At 42.8% G+C, this 25387-nt stretch overlaps 1 protein-coding gene across 3 annotated transcripts; it reads right to left on the bottom strand.

Annotated features, from left to right (window-relative positions):
* Nucleotides 1–1782: 1782 nt before the first annotated feature.
* Nucleotides 1783–25387, bottom strand: serpinf2a (serpin peptidase inhibitor, clade F (alpha-2 antiplasmin, pigment epithelium derived factor), member 2a). 3 transcript variants are annotated; one of them, XM_082549065.1, is made up of 9 exons: nucleotides 25317–25387; nucleotides 19547–19615; nucleotides 19226–19454; nucleotides 18507–18650; nucleotides 18368–18410; nucleotides 17844–17989; nucleotides 17323–17465; nucleotides 15386–15581; nucleotides 1783–2806 (listed from the first exon to the last, which is right to left on the bottom strand). In XM_082549065.1, exons 2-9 carry the CDS (start codon nucleotides 19598–19600, stop codon nucleotides 2463–2465), a joined length of 1299 nt encoding a protein of 432 aa, XP_082405191.1. In that variant the 5' UTR covers nucleotides 19601–19615; nucleotides 25317–25387; the 3' UTR covers nucleotides 1783–2462. The 3 variants fall into 3 exon arrangements, with proteins under 3 accessions (XP_082405191.1, XP_082405190.1, XP_082405192.1); XM_082549064.1 differs by having other exon boundaries at nucleotides 25228–25342; XM_082549066.1 differs by lacking the exon at nucleotides 25317–25387 and adding an exon at nucleotides 24367–24395.

Below are 25387 nucleotides of genomic sequence, written 5' to 3'. Positions count from 1 at the left end.
TGTGCACGTTCTTGTGCCTGTTTGTGGTCCAAGTGCTGTTCAAACACAAAGTTTGCATCTACATAAAAAAAACCTGGAGGTGTTCATGCTCCGCCCCTTTTACCCAGAGTGCATTTGAATCAAAAGAATGAAAACTGTCAGTTATATTATCTGAACACTGCTGTCGTCCAGGATGTGACATATCTCCACCACTGTTTTTAAGTTAAGATAAGATAACCTTTATTAATCCCACACGTGGGAACTTTATTTGGAGATGTGAGGTCCTGCTAGCAGATAAAAATCTGTCATCTGTTCCTGATCAAACCCTCAAACTTTGGTTAAAGCACCTTCTTGACCTGTGACTGATCTGGCTGTCTTTATTCTACTACATGTCCCACTGTTGTTTTATTTTGGTTTATTAAATTCATTGTTTCTGCACAGTGCTGCTGAGCGCCTGAAGGTCATGGGCAGCCAGTGATTTTCAGCCTCATCCTGTGCGTAAAGAGATTTCTCCAGATTGTTCAAATCTTTCGATGATATAATATACTCTGATCAGATGTTCAGTTTTCACTGTTAACGTTGATGAGCACTACTCTGTAGCTGTATTTGTAGATGTTTAGATGCAGTTTTTTGTAGATTAATGGACTGTCTACTGACCTACTGAAAATGAACCTGATTGGCTGCCCATCCATCCATTTCTTTACTTGTTACTTTTGTTTCTTTTCCAGCATCTTTCATTTATTTATTTATTTTTTGCCACCATCCCAACTTTTAGTGTCGATAATATTTTTCATGCAATGTCTCTCTTTCAACATCTGATATCAAATCATTGCGGCCTGTTTGTTATACAGAGTCTTGACTTTGCACTTCTGTGACCTGACAATGCAGCGAGTCAATGACAGCAATAAGAAAACCCTGTTAGTGTGGCTAATGTGGCTGCTAGCACCACAACATATAACATACTGATGCTATGTGACAAATCGTAGGTATGTTACATGTCCAAAGGCATGAGAGCCAATGGATCCATACATGTAAAAGTGTTTTACATTCTGATCCCGAATCCCTTTGCAAAACACTGATACAGTTAAAGTTATGGTTATGGTTAGGGCTGGATTGGAGGACTGGAAACTCTGCTCAAGCGCGTGTTAGAACCGTGAGCGGCATTCTGTTGGATTCAAAAGAGGATCCGGAGCGTCTCATAAGGATGCAGAAGGGTACCTCTGTGACAAATCATCGGTATGTTACGCATTGAGAATGAGAATGCTCTCGCTAGCATTGATAGGGAAACTAATGATCTATAAAAACTGTACAGTGTGTGACTAACTGCCTCCGCTAAACTGTGAGCCTGCTACATTCCTTCTCCTTTGTTCTGTCACTCACACTGGATGTTGATTAAGTTAAATTTCTGAAAAAATCTGTTTCTGTGTTTTGAGACAACAGAACGACTGACGGATTACTTTAAAGTAACCCGTAAACTACAGGAAACATCATTAAGATGCACAAGAGACGTAAGCCAGATTTTGAAACTATGCCAACATTCATTCTTTCAGGTCTGTTCAAAGCTGCATACACAGAAAGTGGCTGTTAAAGTACGAAGTACATTAAACCTTTGAAACCTGCAGCATACAGGCATTGTACAAAAAATCATCTGCAGGTTATTTCATGATAAAATGTGAATTATACATTCTGAGTGTGTGTGGGTAATTTTTACTGTGTAACAGGTGTGTTAGCTTTTTTGTTTATTCCACTTCATCTCTTAAAATAAAATCAACACACTAAAAATGAAACTTCTGTAAGAAAACAACATTCATGATGCACAATTTTGTGGAAAACGTTTTTTTTTTTTTGTATCAAACAACTTTTATGAATTTTTGTGTAAAGCTCTGAAATGTACCAGCAGTCACTGAACACTTCATCAGAAACCTAAAATGTTTTAAAATGTCATTGTTAAAAGTTTTTGCATGAACTTTTTGGAACAACCGATTCCTGCATCTGTATTTTTTGTTAATCTACAATAACTTGTGAACACCAGGCGCTTCCTCTGCTGTAATTCTAAATGCACTTTCATATCAGATGCAGTATGCACCGCACTCACCGCTACCTAGAAAAGTTCAACTTTGAACTTTGACCATGCACGTGTACTCACGCTGCCGCGCTGGCGCTTTCCTTGGCACAGCAGGAAACCGTTATTGTGCAGTGCAAACAATAGAACTGAATGTGTTTCCGAGCACAGCACTGCATGTGCTGCTTCCAGCGTGAAAGGGCCTTAAATCTGCTTTAAAGGGGAAATGACTGACACTTTTGAAAATAAGCTAATTTTGCTTTACAGAGAAGGAGTTAGGATAAAACAAATAAGACATCAAGTATAATTAATGAACTTTAGAAGTGCTTTTACATGTATATTGATTTCCAGTCCCTTACTGTAAGCAAATCTAAATTGTTTGTTTTCCCAAAATAAAATCTTTTCTTTAACTTTACACAGTTCAAAACTCAGGGAAGTCTATAGTACCATTCCCATTACCAGAGATGGGTTTGTATGACTGCTTGTTGTGGGACTCATCATTCAGCATGGGGTTGTCGGGGGCAGGGTTTGTGACGATGCCCATGAAGAGGGGGGTCAAGGAGGCGTCATCGACGAGAGCAAAAAGAAAAGGGGAGTTTACAGAGAACATGGAGACTGAGCGCATGGAGGTTACAACGGTGGTGGCCGAGGCCTCGACACCTTCTTCACTGAGTTCTATTGTGCTGGCGTGCCGAATGCCGGTCACCGTGAGGGGCTGGTCCGATATCCCAGAGAGGTCAGGACCAGAGAACAGAGAGCCAAGGCCTGATAGATACAATGAGAGAGAGAGAAAAATGTCAAACGCTTGCAGACTAACAAGTTTTGGTCAGTCCCTGCAGGTAACAACAACTTGTGGAACCACACAATTTCATAAGTTTGGCTCTTTTTTTTCATTCTCAGGACCAAAATGAATGCTGAACTGGAGTAATAGTCAGTTGGCGGTTGGCGGTAAAATCAAGGTCTTTAAGTCTGACGTTATTAGCCATGTCTGTGCCCAAATTCCGCTGCAGGTCCCAAAATCAAACGAACACTGCTGGATCACTGAGAGTTGAAAAACTGTCTAAATTCTTTCATCTGTAATAAAATGATCACTGTGGCTGCTCCACCAGGTGTAAAAATTAAGTTTAACACGGTGGTCAGCACTGTTGCCAGCAAGAAGATCCTGAGTTGTCAATTCCACCATCAGGCTGGGGTGGAGTTTGCATGTTTTCCCTGTGTTTGCGTGGGTTCTCCCCGGGTACTCCGGCTTCCTCCCACAGTCTAAAGACATGCACTTTGTGGGGATAGGTTAATTGAAGTATCTAAATTACCCATAGGTGTGAATGTGAGTGCGTCCCTGTGTGTTAGCCTTGCGACAGACTGGCGACCTGTCCAGGGTGTACCCCCGCCTCTTGCCCCACGACCCTGAAAAGGACAAGCGAATGCGAATGGGATGGGGGATCCAGGCATCCATGAGAACCGAATTTATTAAATTTAACGAAGATAGAAGTTAGCAGGAAGTTAGCTTGCTAGCTCCTATCTAAATATAATATAGCATGTCCTAACTGAGAGATTTCTGGAAAAATTCAAACGTACAGCTCTGCTATCACTTCCAACATAAAAGAAGACCGAAAACTAAACAGCAGTGACGTTTGTAGGGTTACTGAAGTTGGGCTAGCTGGTATATAATGATGTGCTACGTGATCGCTAGCTACACCCGACCAACCAATCACAGCAGATGGCCCCGCCCCTCCCTGAGCCTGGTTCTGCCGGAGGTTTCTTCCTGTTAAAAGGGAGTTTTTCCTTCCCACTGTCGCCAAAGTGCTTGCTCATAGGGGGGTCATATGATTGTTGGGTTTTTCTCTGTATCTATGAAGCGCCTTGAGGCAACTTTTGTTGTGACTTGGCGCTATATGAATAAAATTGAATTGAATTGAATTGAATTGAATTGAATTGAATTGAATTGAATTGAATTGAATTGAATTGAATTACACAGCTATGTTAGCATAACATAAACACAGTGAAGGTGGAGGATGAACGCTAACTTTTTTTTCCACTCGGTAAAAGTTCACATGAGGGTTCCTGATGGTTAGGGACAAATGTAATCACATGGCAGGATGCTGTAAACGGACCAAACTTCAGTCAGGAGAACAACTGAGATAATCCATCCACAATACGAAGTTAGTCATTCATATACTGCTGCATGGGCTGGGCTGTAGTTACATCGTAAGGTTTTTAAAATGATTAACGGTAATAAAAACCGAGAGAAGCCGACTGTGATTACTGACTGTTTTTAGGGGCTTTTTGAGATTAAATAGAACAAGATATAAAGCATTAAAACATGTTAAAAACACAAAAGCCTTATTAAACGCAGGGTAGTTTGGACCCGGAAGCAGGATTCATCAAGTCATCACTTAAAGACCAGATTATAATTTACTGGGAGGAGGGAGAGACAGAGGTAATAACCTTGCCAATAGTAAACCTTGGACAGCACAACAACTCCCTCTAACATAATGATAAATGAAAACTATTGACTGGTTATAACATTTGAAAAAGTATTAGCTTTGTCTATTCAGTGTAACTGACAAGCAAAGAATGAAACATTTCACATCCCAAAATGGAACACCCCCAATCTCCTATAAAACTTTGCTGTGGCCATCTTATTTTCTCAGCCATCCAGCAGTGACTGCAAGTGTAAAGAAAACCAAGAATAGAAAAAGTAAAAGACCAACCAATAATTTTAAGTCTGCCATATAGATTATAACAACCATAATCAGAGAAGAAATACTTTATACTTGTTAATGAGCAATAGTAAATATTAAAAAGATAAAAACTAAAAGGTTTTTCAGAATGCACTCCTTATTGGTTTCCATTTCAGAAATTGATATGTTTTTGTAGTGCTGTCACTGTTAATCTCATTAAAATGATCATCCCGTTAACGAGCTTACCACGCTAACGCGTTGACGCTGTCCAGCCCCATGCACGGGGTGATCCGCGGTAACTCGTTAACGGAGATTTGCCGCGTTAATGCAGTTATGGCGTTAAGGTCATTTTAACGAGATTATTGCTAACAGCACTAGTTTTTTTGTTTTATCTGCACAAAAAAATTACAACCTTTTACATTTTTAAGGGCAATAATTTCTCATAATTATAATTAATTATGAGATCCCTGCAAGCAGCCAATCCCCAAGCTCGGGTCCTCTACCAGAGGCCTGGGAGCTTGAAGGTCCTGCGCAGTATCTTAGCTGTTCCCAGGACTGCGCTCTTCTGGACAGAGATCTCCGGTGTTGTTCTGCTGGAGCCACTTGCCTAGTTTGGGAGTCACCGCACCTAGTGCTCCGATTACCACGGGGACCACCGTTACCTTCACCCTCCACATCCTCTCGAGCTCTTCTCTGAGCCTTTGGTATTTCTCCAGCTTCTCATGTTCCTTCTTTCTGATGTCGCTGTCATTGGGAACCGCTACATCGATCACTACGGCCGTCTTCTTCTGTTTGTCTACCACCACTATGTCCGGTTGGTTAGCCACCACCATTATATATATATATATATATATATATATATATATATATATATATATATATATATATATACACGTCAAAAATGACATCACTTGGGGCAGGTAATGGTGGACATGCGATAGTTTGAGCTGACGTCTATTCCAACGTAGGAAGTGTTACAAACAGCTGATCGGATCGGCAAAGCGTGTTTCTGAATATTATGTTTTTGTTGCTGCAAGTGCTTTTTATGCAATTTTTGCAAAGCTATATGTGGAAGGAAACCGTGACCTAGGACAAGCTGATGGCATAAGATGTAAGTACGACTCCTCCGGTTTCATATGCAAAAAAAATTATTGCGCTAGCTTACGAGGTTGCAGTTCTATCGGGATTTAAAAATAGTTGCGCAAAACAGAGCGTGCCCGCTCCGACCAGCTTTAAAGGGTTAAAGATTTTTTTGTAAGTATTCACTGTGTTAAAGATTGATGAAAACTATTAAAACTCTCTTTGAATTCCAGCATACATTCTTTGTGTTTATTCTACATTTACTTCATTGAATTGCGTAAATGTCTGCTACAATCTTAAATTATAAAGTTGAAAAAATGTAATTGGAGCCAGGCTATTGATCAAGTAATTGCAATTAATAACAGAAAATTGTAAGATTAATTAGTTATTTTTTTCATCATCATCATCATCATCATCATCAACTTTATTTATAAAGCACTTTAAAACAACCACAGCTGACACAAAGTGCTGTACATTGGAACTGTAAAATAAAATTACATGAGATATAAATAAAAAACAAATAAAAGAAGAGTGAAATCATTAATTAAATAACTACTGCATTAAAAAAGAAACAAAGTCTCACTGAGGTTAAAAGCCAAGGAATAAAAGTGGGTTTTAAGACGTGATTTAAAAGTGGACAGTGAAGGGGCCTCTCTAACATGCATGGGCAAATTATTCCATAATTTTGGAGCCACAATAGAGAAAGCCCTGTCCCCTCTGAGCTTCCTCCTGGATCTCGGTACCTCCAGGAGCAGCTGGTCAGCTGACCTGAGAGACCGACAGGGTATGTGGGGATGAAGAAGCTCAGAGAGGTAAGGCGGGGCAAGACTGTGTAGGCATTTAAAAACAAACATAAGAATTTTAAAATTAACTCTAAAAGACACAGGCAGCCAGTGCAGAGAGGCCAGCACGGGGGTTATATGCTCTCTTTTTCGAGTTCCTGTTAGGAGTCGTGCAGCCGCATTTTGAACCAGCTGCAGACGTGAGAGCAATGACTGACTGACCCCCACATAAAGTGAGTTACAGTCGTCCAGGCGGGAAGAAATAAAAGCATGGATCACTGTTTCAAGGTGCTGCCTCGAAAGAAAAGATTTTAGTCTTGCCAGTCGCCTTAAATGATAAAAACTGGACTTCACCACTGCTCTGATTTGGTTGTCCAATTTAAAATCACTGTCCAACTTAAAAGCAAGGTCAGTAACAACAGATTTAAAATAGACTTCCAGGGATCCTAAAACAACAGAGGAGGACTCACAGGGACCACTGGGTCCAAACACCAACACTTCTGTTTTCTTTTTATTAAAATTTAAAAAGTTTCGAGCCAACCAAGCTTTAATGTCATCTAGACATGTCAAGAGAGGTTTTATGGAGATGGCATCCTTGCGTTTTAGTGTCAAATAAATTTGGCAGTCATCGGCATAACAGTGAAATGAGATCCCATGCCTTCTAAGGATAGAACCCAGAGGCAATAGATACAGAGAAAAGAGCAGTGGCCCTAAAATTGAGCCCTGTGGGACACCACATGACAGAGGAGCAGAAGACGATTCGTAACCGAGAAGGCTGACAGAGAAAGTTCTATCTGACAAATAAGACCTAAACCAATTGAGTGCAGTGCCACCAATACCCACTACATCATGTAATCGAGAAATTAAAATATTGTGGTCTACTGTGTCAAAGGCAGCAGTTAGGTCAAGCAAGACAAGAACAACATGGTTACCAGAATCACATGCCAGAAGGATGTCATTAAAAACCCTTAGTAATGCAGATTCTGTGCTGTGAAGGGTTTTAAAACCTGACTGAAAAACCTCAAAGATTCCATTTTCATCTAGAAAATCTTTCAGTTGACTAAAAACAATTTTCTCTAAAACCTTGGAGACTAAAGGCAGCTTGGAAATAGGCCTATAGTTCGCTAAAACTGTGTGATCAAGGCCAGGTTTCTTAAGCAGTGGCTGTACTACTGCATGTTTGAAATTTGCAGGAACCACACCAGAAGACAGACTGCTGTTAATAATGTCAAGGACATACTGTTGTATACTAGGAAAAATTTCTTTAAAGAATTGTGGAGGGACAGGATCCCGTGGGGAACCTGTGGGCTTAATATGGCGAACCACATCCTCTAAAGAGGAGAGCGTCACAAGCTCAAACTGAGTGAAAACAGCAGCGCAAGGGACAGAGACAGAGGGTCAGAGTCAGGAGCTGTGATAAGAGCCCTGATGGTGACAACCTTTTCAATAAAAAAGTTCAGAAAATCATTGCAAATCTCAGGAGAAACTTCCAAACAGACATTCAAAGGAGTATTAAGAACAGTGTCAATGGTCCTAAATAACACACGTGGGTTATGACAGTTGGAAGAAATAATATTTGCAAAATATTCCCTTTTTGCCTCTTTAACAGTGTTCTGGGAGCGATGCCAGCAGTCTTTGAGAATTTGAAATGATACATGCAGTTTATCCTTTTTCCGCTTCTGTTCTGCTCGACGACATTCCCTCTTAACAGCACGACTGCTCTCATTAAACCAAGGCTCAGGTTTAGCCTTAAGCTGCCTGGTTTTTAAAGGAGCCACAGAGTCCATGATTTTTTGACAGCAAGAATAAAACCAGGAATGTAGGTCTTCTGTGTCAGAGGAGACAAAGTCAGAAGGGCCGCCGAGCTGATTAAAAGCAGCAGAAAACTGCGCAGCAGTGGCGGGGTTAATAACCCGACAGCACCGAGTAGCAGCACCAGATCTAACTGCGGTATATGTCAAACCAACGTTGAATAACACAGGCATATGATCTGAGAGTGCACAGTCACAAATCTCCAAGTCAGTGACAGGCAGACCATATGACAGAACAAGGTCCAGTGTGTGTCCGTGCTCATGTGTAGGGCCACGTACGGACTGTACCAGGCTAAAAGAGTCAATAAGGCTTAAAAAGTCCTTTACCAGTGGCTTATCAGGACAGCATACATGTATATTAAAATCTCCAACAATAAGAACACTATCATAGTTGGGCATAATCCCAGCTAAAAAATCAGAAAAGTAGTTTATGAAGTTCTTATTGTATTTCGGGGGGCGATAGATGACAGCGCAGAAAATCGGGTTTGTACGACTCACCTCAAATGAGGTGTGTTCGAAGCTGGAGAACGAAGGCTGTAGAAAACACTGCTTACATTTAAAATCCTTTTTGTAAACAGTCACTGTGCCTCCACCTCTGCCTGACGTCCGTGGCGAGTTAAAATAGCAACAATCCACAGGTAAAAGTTCAGATAGAACACTGGACTCACCAACACTCAGCCACGTCTCAGTCACACACAGAAAATCCAGATCACGGGAACTGAAGAAGTCCCGAAGAATAAAAGTTTTGTTTAAAGGTGATCTGGCGTTCACCAGGCCAATCCTAGCGGGAGCTGGAGTTGGCGCTCGGGGTTCAGGAGGTCCAGAAACCCGCCGCAGCGATCTCAGATTCCGATAATGTTGACAGCGGAGGTTTAGCCTGGGAGGGCATGGGCAGCGAGGCCGAGGAGCATCATCATCAAAGCCGACCACAGGCACCAAACAGGCATCAACAGGGTCCAGAAAACGCCGAGACGCAAACAACCTTGGCAAGAATCCATGCACTGGTCGGAAAACAGCAGAATAATTCTTTAGGTAAACCTTTAGCTTCACCAGGCGACCGCTTCGTTTACCCCGGCGACGAGGACGCTTTCGCCGGGAAGGTAGCGTGGGAACCCGGTACAGGTAACCCGGGGTTTCCGATGCAAATGGGGGCAGGGGTTGCTGCCCACCAGCTCCAAAGGACACAATATTTTGGACCACAGGTTTGAGATCCAATAGTGTCTGGCGATCATACCTCAGCAGAGACTTTGTTTCATGGATGACACAAATTAAAAATAACATAAACAGGAACAAACTTGGCGGTGACAGACAAGCAGCCACACACACCGGCGCCATCTTGCCAAAACCTTGGGATGGAGCTGGACTTAAATCTATTGACAGCACTAATATATATATATATATATATATATATATATATATATATATATATATATATATATATATATATATATATACAGGAACATCTGTGCCGAGTATAACCTAGAAGTCCCGAGGTCAAAATGGGAGATGCCCCCAAGGGTGGTGGAGAATGACCGAGCTAAGATCCTGTGGGACTTCCAGATACAGACGGACAAAATGGTGGTGGCTAACCAACCGGACATAGTGGTGGTAGACAAACAGAAGAAGACGGCCGTAGTGATCGATGTAGCGGTTCCGAATGACAGCAATATCAGGAAGAAGGAACACGAGAAGCTGGAGAAATACCAAGGGCTCAGAGAAGAGCTCGAGAGGATGTGGAGGGTGAAGGTAACGGTGGTCCCCGTGGTAATCGGAGCACTAGGTGCGGTGACTCCCAAGCTAGGCGAGTGGCTCCAGCAGATCCCGGGAATAACATCGGAGATCTCTGTCCAGAAGAGCGCAGTCCTGGGAACAGCTAAGATACTGCGCAGGACCCTCAAGCTCCCAGGCCTCTGGTAGAGGACCCGAGCTTGAAGGATAAACCGCCCGCAGGGGGGCGTGCTGGGTGTTAAAAAAATTATATATATATACTTGACTGTACTTGAGTGTAAATATAAAAACACCCAGCATGCCCCTGCGGGCGGTTTATCCTTCAAGCTCGGGTCCTCTACCAGAGGCCTGGGAGCTTGAGGGTCCTGCGCAGTATCTTAGCTGTTCCCAGGACTGCGCTCTTCTGGACAGAGATCTCCGATGTTGTTCCCGGGATCTGCTGGAGCCACTCGCCTAGCTTGGGAGTCACCGCACCTAGTGCTCCGATTACCACGGGGACCACCGTTACCTTCACCCTCCACATCCTCTCGAGCTCTTCTCTGAGCCCTTGGTATTTCTCCAGCTTCTCGTGTTCCTTCTTCCTGATATTGCTGTCATTCGGAACCGCTACATCGATCACTACGGCCGTCTTCTTCTGTTTGTCTACCACCACTATGTCCGGTTGGTTAGCCACCACCATTTTGTCCGTCTGTATCTGGAAGTCCCACAGGATCTTAGCTCGGTCATTCTCCACCACCCTTGGGGGCATCTCCCATTTTGACCTCGGGACTTCTAGGTTATACTCGGCACAGATGTTCCTGTACACTATGCCGGCCACTTGGTTATGGCGTTCCATGTATGCCTTGCCTGCTAGCATCTTGCACCCTGCTGTTATGTGCTGGATAGTCTCTGGGGCATCTTTACACAGCCTGCACCTGGGGTCTTGCCTGGTGTGATAGACCCCAGCCTCTATGGATCTTGTACTCAGAGCTTGTTCTTGTGCTGCCATGATTAGTGCCTCTGTGCTGTCTTTCAGTCCAGCTTTGTCCAGCCACTGGTAGGATTTCTGGATATCAGCCACCTCCTCTATCTGCCGGTGGTACATACCGTGCAGGGGCCTGTCCTTCCATGATGGTTCCTCGTCTCCCTCCTCTTTCTTGGGTTTCTGCTGCCTGAGGTATTCACTGAGCACTTGGTCAGTTGGGGCCATCTTCCCAATGTATTCTTGGATGTTCCTTGTCTCATCCTGGACTGTGGTGCTGACACTCACCAGTCCCCGGCCCCCTTCCTTCCGCTTAGCGTACAGCCTCAGGGTGCTGGACTTGGGGTGAAACCCTCCATGCATGGTCAGGAGCTTTCTTGTCTTTATGTCAGTGGCTTCTATCTCCTCCTTTGGCCAGCCTATTACCCCAGCAGGGTACCTGATCACGGGCAGGGCGTATGTGTTGATGGCCCGGATCTTGTTCTTACCATTCAGCTGACTCCTCAGGACTTGCCTGACCCTCTGCAGGTACTTGGTGGTTGCAGCTTTTCTAGCGGCCTCTTCATGGTTCCCATTTGCCTGCGGGATCCCCAGGTACTTGTAACTGTCCTCTATGTCTGCAATGTTGCCTTCTGGTAGTTCAATCCCCTCAGTTCTGACTACCTTCCCTCTCTTTGTTACCATCCGACTACACTTCTCCAGTCCGAACGACATTCCAATGTCATTGCTGTATAGCCTGGTAGTGTGGATCAGTGAATCGATGTCTCGTTCACTCTTGGCATACAGCTTGATGTCATCCATGTACAGGAGGTGGCTGACAACTGCTCCGTTCCGTAGTCGGTATCCGTAGCCAGTCTTGTTAATGATCTCACTGAGGGGGTTCAGGCCTATGCAGAACAGCAGTGGGGACAGAGCATCTCCTTGGTAGATCCCGCACTTGATGGTAACTTGTGCTATGGGCTTGGAGTTGGCCTCTAGTGTTGTACGCCACATCCCCATTGAGTTCCTGATGAAGGCTCTTAGGGTCCCATTGATCTTGTACAATTCTAGGCATTCCAGTATCCAGCTGTGGGGCATTGAGTCATAGGCCTTCTTGTAATCAATCCAGGCAGTGCACAGGTTGGTCAGTCTGGTCTTGCAGTCTCGGCTGATTGTTCTGTCTACCAGTAGCTGGTGTTTTGCGCCTCTGGTATTCTTGCCAATTCCTTTCTGTGTCCCGCTCATGTATTGACCCATGTGCCTGTTCATCTTAGCCGATATGATGCCTGACAGGAGCTTCCATGTAGTACTGAGGCAGGTTATTGGTCGGTAGTTGGAGGGGACCGCTCCCTTCTTGGGGTCCTTGGGGATCAGGACCGTCCGACCTTCGGTTAGCCATTCCGGGTGTCTCTCGTTAACTAGCAGCTGGTTCATTTGTGCTGCCAGACGCTCGTGGAGTGCAGTCAGCTTCTTCAGCCAGTAGGCGTGAACCATGTCGGGCCCTGGTGCTGTCCAACTCTTCATACTGGAGACCCTTTCTTGGATATCTGCCACTGTGATGGTTACTGGACCCTGTTCAGGGAGGTCGCTGTGGTCTGCCCTCAGATCCACTAGCCACTGAGCATTGCCGTTATGGGTTGCATCCTTCTCCCATATGCTCTTCCAGTATTGCTCCGTCTCCAGCCTTGGTGGTACTGTTCTCTTATTGTTCCCTTGCCACTGAGAGTACACCTTTGCTGGTTCTGTGGAGAACAGCTGGTTTATTCTCCTGCCTTCTATCTCTCTGGTGTACCTCCTCAAGCGGCTGGCCAAGGCTGTGAGTCTTTGCTTGGCAGTTTCCAAGGCCTCAGGTATGGACAGCTTGCTGTATTTCTTAGGCACCTTATTTGTCGCACCTTTCTGCAACTCTGTTAGTTGGCTAACCTCCCTCCGTGCTACTTTGATCTTGCCCTCTAGCCTCCTTCTCCATGGAGGGTACTGCCCCTTGTGGCTGTTCAACTTGTAGCCAAGCATCTCACTGATCACTGCTGCCGTATTGTAGATCAGCTTGTTAGTGTCGGTAATCGTGGTTGTAGGTATTGCCCGTAGTGCTGCATTAACATCATCTAGCAGACCTTCTGAGGGTACTTCACGTAATCTTGGTAACCGGCTACGGGGGATCCAGGTTTCAAGCTTGGATATATATATATATATATATATATATATATATATATATATATATATATATATATATATATATATATATATGTACACCCAGCACATAACAGCAGGGTGCAAGATGCTAGCAGGCAAGGCATACATGGAACGCCATAACCAAGTGGCCGGCATAGTGTACAGGAACATCTGTGCCGAGTATAACCTAGAAGTCCCGAGGTCAAAATGGGAGATGCCCCCAAGGGTGGTGGAGAATGACCGAGCTAAGATCCTGTGGGACTTCCAGATACAGACGGACAAAATGGTGGTGGCTAACCAACCGGACATAGTGGTGGTAGACAAACAGAAGAAGACGGCCGTAGTGATCGATGTAGCGGTTCCGAATGACAGCAATATCAGGAAGAAGGAACACGAGAAGCTGGAGAAATACCAAGGGCTCAGAGAAGAGCTCGAGAGGATGTGGAGGGTGAAGGTAACGGTGGTCCCCGTGGTAATCGGAGCACTAGGTGCGGTGACTCCCAAGCTAGGCGAGTGGCTCCAGCAGATCCCGGGAATAACATCGGAGATCTCTGTCCAGAAGAGCGCAGTCCTGGGAACAGCTAAGATACTGCGCAGGACCCTCAAGCTCCCAGGCCTCTGGTAGAGGACCCGAGCTTGAAGGATAAACCGCCCGCAGGGGCGCGCTGGGTGTTTTATATATATATACATATATATACACTCAAGTACAGTCAACGGTCAAAGCCAAATAACATAAGGAAAATTTGAAATCTAAACTAAGGCATAAAAAATGTACCTTTACCCTGTCTTGCTCGAAGGCTTTTAAGTACATGTGTTTCTGTGTGTTAAAGTGTGCAAGTGAATAATTGAGTTCATGTAAGCCTTTAAAAGACAATATGGTGGATGCAATGAAGAGAAGTGAGCATATCAGCATTCTGAAGTTTGTGCAGTATCTTTAAAATAAAACCCATCCTGACTCTGAGTGGTGCTGACAAACTAGTTTATGTTAGGGTGCCAGTACAATCTGTGGGTATCTCAACTTCCATAACGTTGACCTCAAAGCTACACGGTTTCATAAAGAGTCAATAAATTCTGAACTTTACTGTTGGACAACTGCTATCTGTTGTTCCATTTTGTTTAAATACAACTTTAAGTGGCACTCAACCAACTCAGATGCCAACAGACTTAATAAACTAATCCGTAAGGCCAGCAATGTTGTGGGGATGGAGCTGGACTCCCTCAAGGTGGTGTCGGAGAGGCGGATGCTGTCCAAGATAAAGACAATGTTGGATAACACCTCCCACCCACTCCATGACATGCTGGTCAGTCACAGGAGCTCGTTCAGTGAGAGACTGAGATTACCGAAAAGCACCACTGAACGACACAGGAAATCTTTCCTGCCTGTGGCTCCCTGTACAACGCATCCACTTAACACACTGTTTGCTGCTACAACTACACATGTTTCTTTTCCAGCTATTTATTAATGAGTGACTTACGTATGTATGTATGTATATATATGTATATATTGTACTATTCTTAGTTAGCGTATTGTCTGTCTTGTCTTAATGTTGGTTTATGTTGATTTATAATGGAGCACTGTAACAAAAAATAATTTCCCCCAGGGATCAATAAAGTATTCTGATTCTGATTTATTGTGGTTGCAAATACTGAATTTCAACTGTCTGATTAGTCAAAGGTCACCTAAACGTTTCTCTGTAGAGCACCCACAGTACGATTGTAGGGAGCCATCTAGGGTTGAATAGGTTGCATCCACCCCCTTTAACACCCATTTGGAGACACTTTTGACAGAAAAACTTATTTTGAAATATAAAATCTTCCAGTGTGTGATGAACTGAAGGTAAATGTCAGAAGACCGTAAAATCTGGAGGAGCTTGAGAGACTTGCCATAGAAGAATGGGCTGGGATTGCTCAGGAGAAGCATATGAGACGTGTTGAAAACTACAACAAGTGACTGCGGGCTGTCAGTATCAGGAGACCTAAAAACTTTAGCCCTACTATGTTTTTTGTTTGTTTGTTTGTTTAATAATTTTGTTTCGGTGTTCATCCAAAATTCATAACAGGACTAACAATTTTGTCCTCAACTGTAAGTCCAAAGACCAAGGAAATCCTCGAAATTCAAGATGTCTTCAGTGACTCGTTCAGTTTCTTACCCATGTTGGTCAGAGCCGCCTGGAGCTCCTTTTGGTACTCCAGCTTCAATTTAGGCAAGTTCACCTGCATCAGTTTCTCCTGAGGTAGAGATCTGTAGAGGTCGGAGATGTTTAGTTTGGAAAGCACTGACAACAGGTTTCCTCTGGGAAGGATGATTAAGAAGCTGGTGTTTCCCTTGAAGGGAAAACTGGCAACCTGGACAAGAGAAGATGATATTTTGTCTGTGTCTTTTCCCCAACTTCATCTCAACATATAAACTAAAAGTTGAAGGGAACAGGCTGGAAGATGAGCCTTGCAACTTTGGATGGGAAACTGAGAAATCATTTGTAACTTTTGTTGTTGCCTTTGGCATGAGACCATGGATTAACCTCCTGAGAACCAGCCTATTCATTTATGTCCTCTGTAATGTACTTTTGTTTTTGGTCTACATCTTTTGATTTCTTTGACCGATCCTAATACGTCCTTTTTAAACAAAGAGTCTCTGTGGCTTTTAAACCACAAAACACGCTGCGCCAAAACTTGGTCCACCCCAAGGATTGGGTCCCCGACACAAACAGAGTAACATAGTGTACGCTGTTAAGTGCAGGAGGATTGCCAGGATTTATACATCGGGGAAACCAAACAAGCTCTGGCTACAACACAGAAGAGCCACCTCGTCAGGCCAGGACTCTGCAGACTATTTACACCTACAGGCCAGTGGACACTCTTTCAATGATGAGGATGTAACATCCTGGACAGGGAGGAACGCTGGTTTGAGGGCGGAGTCAAGGAGGCCATTTACGTGAAAAGGGAAAGATCATCTCTGAATGGAGGAGGGGCCTAAGGGTACATCTGTCACCATCTTACAGTTCTGTGATTGCAGCCATTCCCCAACTCTCTGTGAATGGGACTCATGGCCACTGATCAGTGAGCATGACAAGTTGTATATTAATGATCAAGCAACTGACCTCATTATGCAAATATACTGTTTATAAGGTTGGGCAAAGCTGCAGTCAGCTGAGACTGAAGAAGTCACCTGGATGAGTGACGAAACGTTTCTCCCACTGAAAACGTTACGTCCAGATGAACAGAATCAACTTTTGGGACTAATAAGTCCTGGTGTATTAAATGGATGACATCCTGGGCTTTACATTGATATCTCGTGTGTTTAACTCCAAAGAGGAAGGAAATCACAAAAAAGTTTAATAGGAAGATTCATTTTCCTTTGGTTCTCAGGATTAAGGCATGGCATAGGTGAGCTTCCACAGCTGCTATAAGACAAACAAATTTAAGATTTTTATAGAATTTAAAAAAATAACTAATCTTGAGATCTTATCACAAACAACAAATATGCTTTTCAAGTCACATGGTCAGTGTTGCCAACTTAGCGACTTTGTTGCTATATTTAGCGAGCTTTCAGACCCCTTAGCGACTTTTTTTTTCTAAAAAAAAGTCGCGAAAGCGCTTTTACTCTCAACAAGCAGCGGGTGCTGTAACGCAGTCAGTTCTTCTTTTACTCTTTTACTCTTATGCTGTTTAGTGTAAAAGTGTAAAACTACTTATACACACACACACACAGTAACTCCACCAGAGCGCCTATTTCGGGTCACTTTTGCCGGTCCAAGCCCGGGTAAAGGAGCAGGGTTGGAATTGTGACATTGAAAAAACAATAATTGCTAAAAGAAATTTAATTTGTAGTTCTAAATAAACTCTAAATGCATTTAGGACGTTTTTTACTCACTTTATGTCTCTTCCACGATGTCATTTCTCTCTCCAACAACGTAGGTTACAATTAGATTAGCATGACCAATTATGCAAATTAGGCGATGACGTCATTTAGCGACTTCTAGCGACTTTTAGGACAGCCAATAGCGATTTTCCTTACTGAGGAGTTGGCAACACTGCACATGGTTTCTGTCTATGTTAAATGTTGTGCTACCCCAGACGTTGGTGTTACCTGTGCTTCCAGTTTGGAATCATACATCAGGCGTAAAGGGTACTGGACAGATTTCATCATGTCCACTGACACAGAGTTCTGGCTGTCCAAGTAAAACTCTCCCTTTGATGTTGCTTGTGGGTCAAACTGTGTTTGCCACTGACCTGATGAAAAGTGGAAAAAAGTCAGAATCATTAGCAACTTAAATTCAGTTTATTTCTCAGTTGTTGAAGCGGCTGTAGATAATCACATTGTATCACGGCTTGTCTTTACAGTGCTCATTAATAGCATGAGATGCTTCCCTGGTTTGTACAATGTGCTGTCTGGTTATATGACAGTGGTACTGTTTCTTGAGAATGATGTCCTCCTTGGCCAGGACAGATTTTTTTTTTTGCAGTTTTCACAATTCTGAGAGCTTTTTTCTCCCTTTAGAAAACTTTGATTTATTTGTCCTGTTAATGAGCAAGGATTTAGCTTTGTTCCATCTTTTCTCTGACTGTAAAACACAATAATGAAGAGTTTTGTTTTGTGGAGTGGGTCACCTTTGAAGTATACAGCATTCATGAGCATAAGCACCACATCATGTGGAATACTTTCTAGGAAGTTGGGGATGTGTCCATTGGTAACATTCTCAACCCATTGGTTGACCTCGTCCATAGAGACTAAAGGAACAGGCTGTGATTTGTACCTGGAAAATTCATATCAACATGGCACATACAAGACAAGAGTAATGAACAGACATTTAAGAGAGGTATCTATTCTCATTTTTACCTATTTTTTTACCTGCATCAAATATAAAATTATATATTTTAACATGACGTTTTGTATTATGCAGTGAACATTTCTGACCATGCTCTCAGGCCCTCTTTAGCTTTCTTCTTAATATCTTAATTGATTTTGAGCATTGTTGCACCACCTAGCAAACTGGAAGACTGTAAAACCATAAACAAACAGGAACGTATGAAACAAATTCGATTTATCCCTTTATTCCACCAAAAAAGTGTTTTTTTTAACTTGGCTGCTTCTCTGGAACTTTGTGCAATACTTTCCCAAATGTAAATTATACCTGTGCAGAGACTCTTCAACAAAGGACGCCTTCACTTTAAATCCTGAGAGAGAAAGGACAGGAAAAATACAAATAGAAGTCCAGATTTATACCAATCTTACGATAAATCACCACAAGTACAATATTCATCATCTCATACCTGGCTTCAGGTACATGCGTGCCGCTACCTCCAATGATGTGTGGCTAAAATGAGGTACAAGGCTTCCCAGTGCATGATGGTAGCATGCCAGACCGTGGGCATGAAGGGTCTTTAGTAGCAGCTTCTCTGTCTCAGTGCGAGCACCTTCGAGAAAAATCAGATCACATAATAAAACCAAAGAAACATTTCATACCAGCTCCTGAACTTCATCACAACATGTCTGCTTCTGTCTTGTGTAGAAAAGTACTAAATGTAGGCTGCTGGTGTTGATGATGTTTGTTCCTTTTGCATGTGCACTGCCACAGAAAAAAGAAAACTCACATTAGACAAACAGCTTCTTTGTAGTTGAATGAAACCACATTTAAAACCAGATCAGAATTACTGGCAGACTTTCTGTTGTTTTGGGTTCAGGAGTTGTGCTTCTCCTATTTTCATATTAATTCTGTCTCTCTTGTTCACTTTAAGTTCAAACCAAACTTTCAGCCAGCTGGCACTGGATACAACGAAGTCAAATATCAAACTTCATTAGAAGGTGGAAATGACCATTTTTAACATTGTTGACAGTAAAGCCCAGACCCTTCCATCAAATTCAGTGCCTCGTCTTCATATTTTCAGGAAGTGATCAAGAATTTCACAGGTTTCGTCTTGTGACGGTGCTCGCAAATCATATTTCACAACGTTTGTCAGATAAAGAGATGAACCTCTAACCCACAACTGACCTAAGGTGAGTTGACCGAGGGCAAAAGCAAGACTGAGCGGTGAGAGGATGACATTGGGCTGCTGTGGACTAACAGGAAGATTTTCCAGGAGCTGCAAACCCAGTTGCTCGGTGGCCTTTCCTATTGCCCTGTGTGCCTCAGGGCTGAACGCTCCTCCACAGCTGTCACCCTCTGACGCCTCGTCTTCTTCTGTTTTACTGACACTTGTAGGTGCTGGACTGGGCTCTTCCTGAAGACATGAGAACACACTGGGTTATTTTCTAGTGTACAGTTACAGGGAGAGTATTTCCCCTTAGTTATTTAGACTGAGGTTCTTCTTACAGTGAGTCCCAGATGGCAGAGACAAAGCAAGAGAAGAAGAGGATACAGCTTCATCTTTGAACAGTCAACCTGAAAATGTAAGGAAGAAGAACATATTTCATTTTAATGAGAATTATTATTCATCAACAGCAAAATGAGAATGGAAAGAGCCATCAAAGTCCGACACTGGAGACGTCCCAGACACGTGTACAGAGTTACTCTTTTTTAAGATCTCTTTTGATTGAGTTTTGAACTGATTAAAAGAATTCAGGCACCCAGTTTCCCTGAGAGAAAGTCCCACTGGGTGCAATTCAGTGATTTTTATTTATTTACTTTATAAAATGTTACTTTCTTATTTTAAAAAAAAATGTTATTTTTCTCATTGCTAATTTAAGTCTTTTAACCAGAAAGAACACAGCTACAGAAATGCTGAGAAAATATTATCCAGCAGTAGTTTTTTCCATTTGCACCAATAAGAACGCAGCTACAGTGATGTCACTCGCTGGTTTTGCCATCCCAATCTTGTTTTGTGTTTTGATGTGATGAGCAAGACAACAACAACAATGTTTTAGGAATAAAAATCATGTTACCATGTTAACACAGTATATGAGTTACACCTCAGAGTACACCCGAGTACACCTGAGGCTCAGGGCTGGGCTGGGACAAAAAATCAGCCCGGGCATTTTGACTGGAGACCGGCCCACCAGGTATTATAGGAAAAGCCATAAAGCCTTTGAATGAAAACAAACGTCGTTGTGACAGTGATGTACAGTCTTGTTGGTATATATGTATCAATCTGATAAACTTAAACCTGCACCATCCTCCCTGTTCTGGTATTCTAAACAGTGCTTAGCTGAAACCCAAAGAGCTGGTCGAGTTAACCTCCTGAACTATCTACAACACATGGTGGAAACCTGAAATTAAGACAGAGAAGACTAGAGGTGAGACATGACCATTACTGAATATTAAAAATAATAAATGACAGATTTAGTGATATTTTCATAAACTATTTATTTACCACATCAATTAACAGCACGGCAGGGCAAAATATTTTTCTAACATGGCTTTTAAAAGTGAAAGGAGACAGAAAGACAGGTGAGAAAGAATAAAACTTAACTGACTTTTTGATGGCATCTTACACAAAGTACTGGTACAGAATCTAGAAAATGTGGGAAAATGCTGGCATCATGTACAGTACTTTCTTCTGAAGAAATTATGTTGGGACCCTGAAAAAAACTTGCACTTTGGCGACAGTGGGAAGGAAAAACTCCCTTTTAACAGGAAGAAACCTCCAGCAGAAGGGTAAGATCAGAATATCTCTTAGCTGGTGATATTAGCATTTAGATCAAAGTACAGCCTCACACAGCTGCTAGCACACCAGCTGTGCAGGCTTTCATCTCTGTACTATAACTGTGAGCTGACGGTGATGTTTAAGGTGATTTGAGCTGATTGTTGGAATTTGGTGCTCTGTAAATAAAACTGAATTGAATTGCATTCATGTTCTGCTGTCAATATGTTGATATTTCTTTTGAATTATGAATTATTCATTGGTGCCTGGCTTCATTTGCATCTGTTCCAGGTTTTCCAGATGACAAACGTTCGGCTTCTTCCAGCTCTCAGACCTCTCTCCAGTTCTTTAGTCTGCATTTCATTGGAACTTCAGCAGAGTGAGAAGAGGGAACCGTGAGACAGAGAGCTCAGTTTGTATTCGCAATGTGTGTGTGTTATGAACACCACTGAACTATAACTTTATTAGTATTGTCATACATGAACAACAGGTGACCCCAGTTTCAGGAAAACACTGGAGATCACATCATAAATTAACAATAAAGCAACAACAACATATAAGCGTGTGGGACAGCAGGAGGCTGAAAAACTCCTAAGTTGACTTCTATAACTAGCCTTGTGAGGGCGCTACTGGCAACATGTTTTAATAGGTTACAGAGATACCTGAAGGTGCTTTTGTCATACGACACACGGCAGCTGCAGTCCTGACCCACTGAAACTAATCAAGTGAGTCATTAGAAGTTGACGTAATCACACTTTTCTGAAACATTTAATAGAATGTAAGCAGAGGTGGAAAGCATTCTCAGACGGGCGATTATAATGTTCACAGGGAGGTGTGGGTCACACATCAGTGTGGTGCACACATGTGGTCTCAATTACCCCGTCTGAGATTCCTGAAACACTTCCCAGACGGAGGGAAAAGGACAGAAAGTTTGTGAGCAAAGCTTGAAGAAGTCCTCGTTGTGTGTGATGTCCTTGTTGTTCTGGACTAAAGTTTCTGAGGCTACGTCCACACTAATGCGTTTTCCTTTGAGGTTGCAGGTTGAATCGTCTTGTGTTTCACGCATGCGCAGGACTGGAACGTAAGTGTTTGAATGTGGATGTGCAACTCTGTGAAAACGACTGAAAATGCTAGTGTGGACGTGGAGTTTTCAAATCTATCCGAGCTAGTGTGGACGTAGCCTTAAAGCTGCAGGATGCTGAGGAGAAACACTGACAAGACTCCATCAGCTCAGTTCACAACATTTTAAATGCAGTAATGTAAATGAGTACATTTGTACTTTAATGAAATGCTGATAATTACTCTGCAGTCCAGACTCACCAGCCAACACCTCTGAGTGTCCATCAGAGGGCGACAAACACTCAGTGATATCCGCCAGAGGCAGCAGAGGAACTTCAGCTCACATGTGGTGTAACAGCAAAGCGCACACGATCACTTTAAATGCAGCTGCAGACGGTCTAATTGTAATCTGATTACATATCATGTTGAAATTCAGATTGGTGTCAAACAACATTTTAAATGTTTACATTCTGAGCCTCAATATTTTTCTACTGAAAATCAGCTAAATCAGTCTCAGTGGGTGGACCCAGAACCAGATCCCGCTGAAGGAATCCGAGGCTCTGTAACAGGGCAGTTCCCAGATGGATCAAGGATTCACACTGGATCCGGTTTAGCGTGACTCATTTTCCAGATTACCCCGGATAAACCCCCGTATCATAGCTGCTGATTTTGTCCACAGTCTAAAATTAAACTGAAATATCTCAAATCTATCTGTCCAACACACAGACAGCTCTATAGTTCAATGTTTATTTTAACATGTTTGCTTTTACTTAAGTCTTGAAAAAAATTCTGCTTCTTTCTTCCATCAGTGTGAAACGGTCACTATCATTGGTCTGGTGTGTCCGTATCAGTGAAGACTGAGATTAGATTAAAGATGAAATCAGATTTATCTTCTAAATCTTACTAATTGTTTCCATAATGGCAGAAATAACAGAGTGCGATAAAAAAAAGAAGACGACCTTTTTGCAGTTCATCATTTCTCCCCTCCTAGTATCACGAGCATATTCATATTCCTCAATCCAGTGGATTAAAATGGACGTTCTGGCCTTTACTTATCTGTTGCCATGGTGAGTCATGCTCTTCTGATGATGGCTAATTGTCAAACTAACTCTGACCGAACTAAAAACACTGACTTGGCGATCTCGGATATAATAAACTTGAGTTTGTGAACCTGCTTCCTGGAGCAGAGCCCTGATTATTCTGTCAGTTTGCTTCATTTTGAAATGATTGTCTGTCCTTTTGTGTGTATTTAACTCTCAATTGTCATTTTTTCCAAATGTAAAATTAAAAGAATTTAATGTTTCACCTCTCATCCGAGAAGCTTCTTCAGTTCTAAGGTCAAATGGTGGAGAGTCCCAGATATAAACCTAGTGGGAGTATCTTCAAGCAACTTAAAGAAGTCCAGACGCTTTTCTTTGTAAGCTCCTTTGACTACGATGACCTGGATGACTGAGAACCTTCACAGACTCTCTCAGAAACAGTTCATAACTTCCCTTCAACTCATTCATGTCACCTAAAAGGTAAACCTGTTTCTCCATCACCTGTTCAGCTCTGATGATCCAGTAAGGACATCTCCTGGTTTCATCTTCATGTTTCCCTCTCACCACATATACAAACCAACATCATGACCAGCAGCTTTACAGCTGTGGCTCCAGCAAACATCAGGTGATACTAGAAACTAATATTAAATAAATTCTAACAACAGCTGATCAAGTTTAAAGGCGCTTCTGCTGTTTAACGCGACCTCCGCTAGTTTCCTCTTTCTGGCGCAAAGCGGGAGATAAACAAGCAAGAGAGACGGGACTTGCAGCAGAAACGCCGATCAGCTGATCATTGATCAGTTTCATGATTGAAGTAGCAGCAGGAGAGGGAGGGGGGAGAATGAGAGAAGAAGAGGCAGCTGTGCAGCAAAGAGGAAGAAAAAATCCAGCTTTTTGTCTTTTTTTTATTGCAGCTGAAGTACGGGACAAATCGCATTTATTTTCAGCTCAATACGAAACGCGTAATATTAACTCTGAATACCAGAGGATTCAGTTTTTTACGGGACAGTTGGCAACTCTACTAACTAACCTTATGAATAAAATAAAGTTCACTATCAGTAACATCATAGCACCACCCAGCTGTATACTTTATTGATCACCATGGGGAAATTACTTGTTTTTCTCTGCATTTGACCCATTCACTCAGTGAAGCAGTGGGCAGCCCACTAAGCAGGCGACCGGGGCGCAGTGTGTAGGGACGGTACCTTGCTCAGGGGTACCTCAGGGTAGCCGTTAAGTGGATTCGAACCGCCGACCTTCCGATCATGGGGCGACCACTTTACCACTTTACCTACTGAGCTATCCCTGCCCAGCTGTATAGAAACTCCGTCATGCTAGCTAGTAGCAGTGCGAGTTATTGTAACTGACGGTAAAAAGTCAGCATAACAAAAATAAACTCCATGTAAACTTAGTTTATATCTGACCCAGATAGACTGCAGGTCATAACTTCTTACCTGAAGTTCAGTTCACCTGACGCTCGCACCAGCAGCCGCCTCGGGTCTCTCCACCTCCCCTTTCCCCCATCCACCTGCTGGCCTCCACCACTTGCTAATTTTACTGAATCTGTGAAAGCTCCACCGTAGCCACTACCAAACAATTGAGTTATTTTTACACGTCTGTCAGCATCTGTCCAATCCGCCACCTTTCACTGTTTACACGGTTACGAAAAAAAGACAACAACAAAACATCGCCCATTTAAAACGAAAAATTACCATCGGGCATACCGGACAAATGCCCGGTATGCCCAATGGCCAGTCCAGCTATGCCTGAGGCTCAGGGAAACAGGTTCAGAAATATTCTGTACTGGACCTAAACACTGAACAAGTAGAGTTTACGTCCTGTTCTGAATGCTAAAGGAAACCAAGAACATCCCTGTGGTGACAGTTGTGTCTCATCCTCTAGGAACCAAAGATAACAGTTTAAGATGAAACATAAGACCAACATCTGCACACTCCTCCGTATGAAAGCTTTCAGGGTTATTGATATGTAAATATTCCCTCGCTAGGTTCAGACTCAGTTGACGTTTCAGATATGGCTGCTGTGTTTACCAGGAGACTAAAGGTTACTGTTTCAGAACCTCTTTTGGCTGCAGTACGCAGCATACACATGACAGGGAATGAACAGAACCGCATAAATACACCATCACTACATAAAAGGATCAGGCTCACCATTATATACATACTGCTCTGCAGAGTGCACTTCAACATGTAAGAACTTACGTACGGATATTGTAGTTAAAAGTCGCTGACTGCAAATTTTTCTCTAGAGATCAAATGCACAAAGGTTTCGGTAGATGAAGACATCCTTGAACTCACCTGGTTTTTGTCCGATGTGGAGACAGATGATGGGGATCAAAAGGGTTTAAAAGGTGAGATAAAATAAAAGTAAAGAAAGACAAACCAACCTTCTCCAGGCTGGACAGCGTAGCGCCTGGACCCGACTACTACCACCCCTCTGCTGGCTAGTTAATGATCA

The sequence above is a fragment of the Aulonocara stuartgranti genome (genome assembly GCF_965226115.1).
Source record: "Aulonocara stuartgranti genome assembly, chromosome: 10".
NCBI lineage: Eukaryota > Metazoa > Chordata > Actinopteri > Cichliformes > Cichlidae > Aulonocara > Aulonocara stuartgranti.
This window is presented reverse-complemented; position numbering and strand designations above follow the sequence as displayed.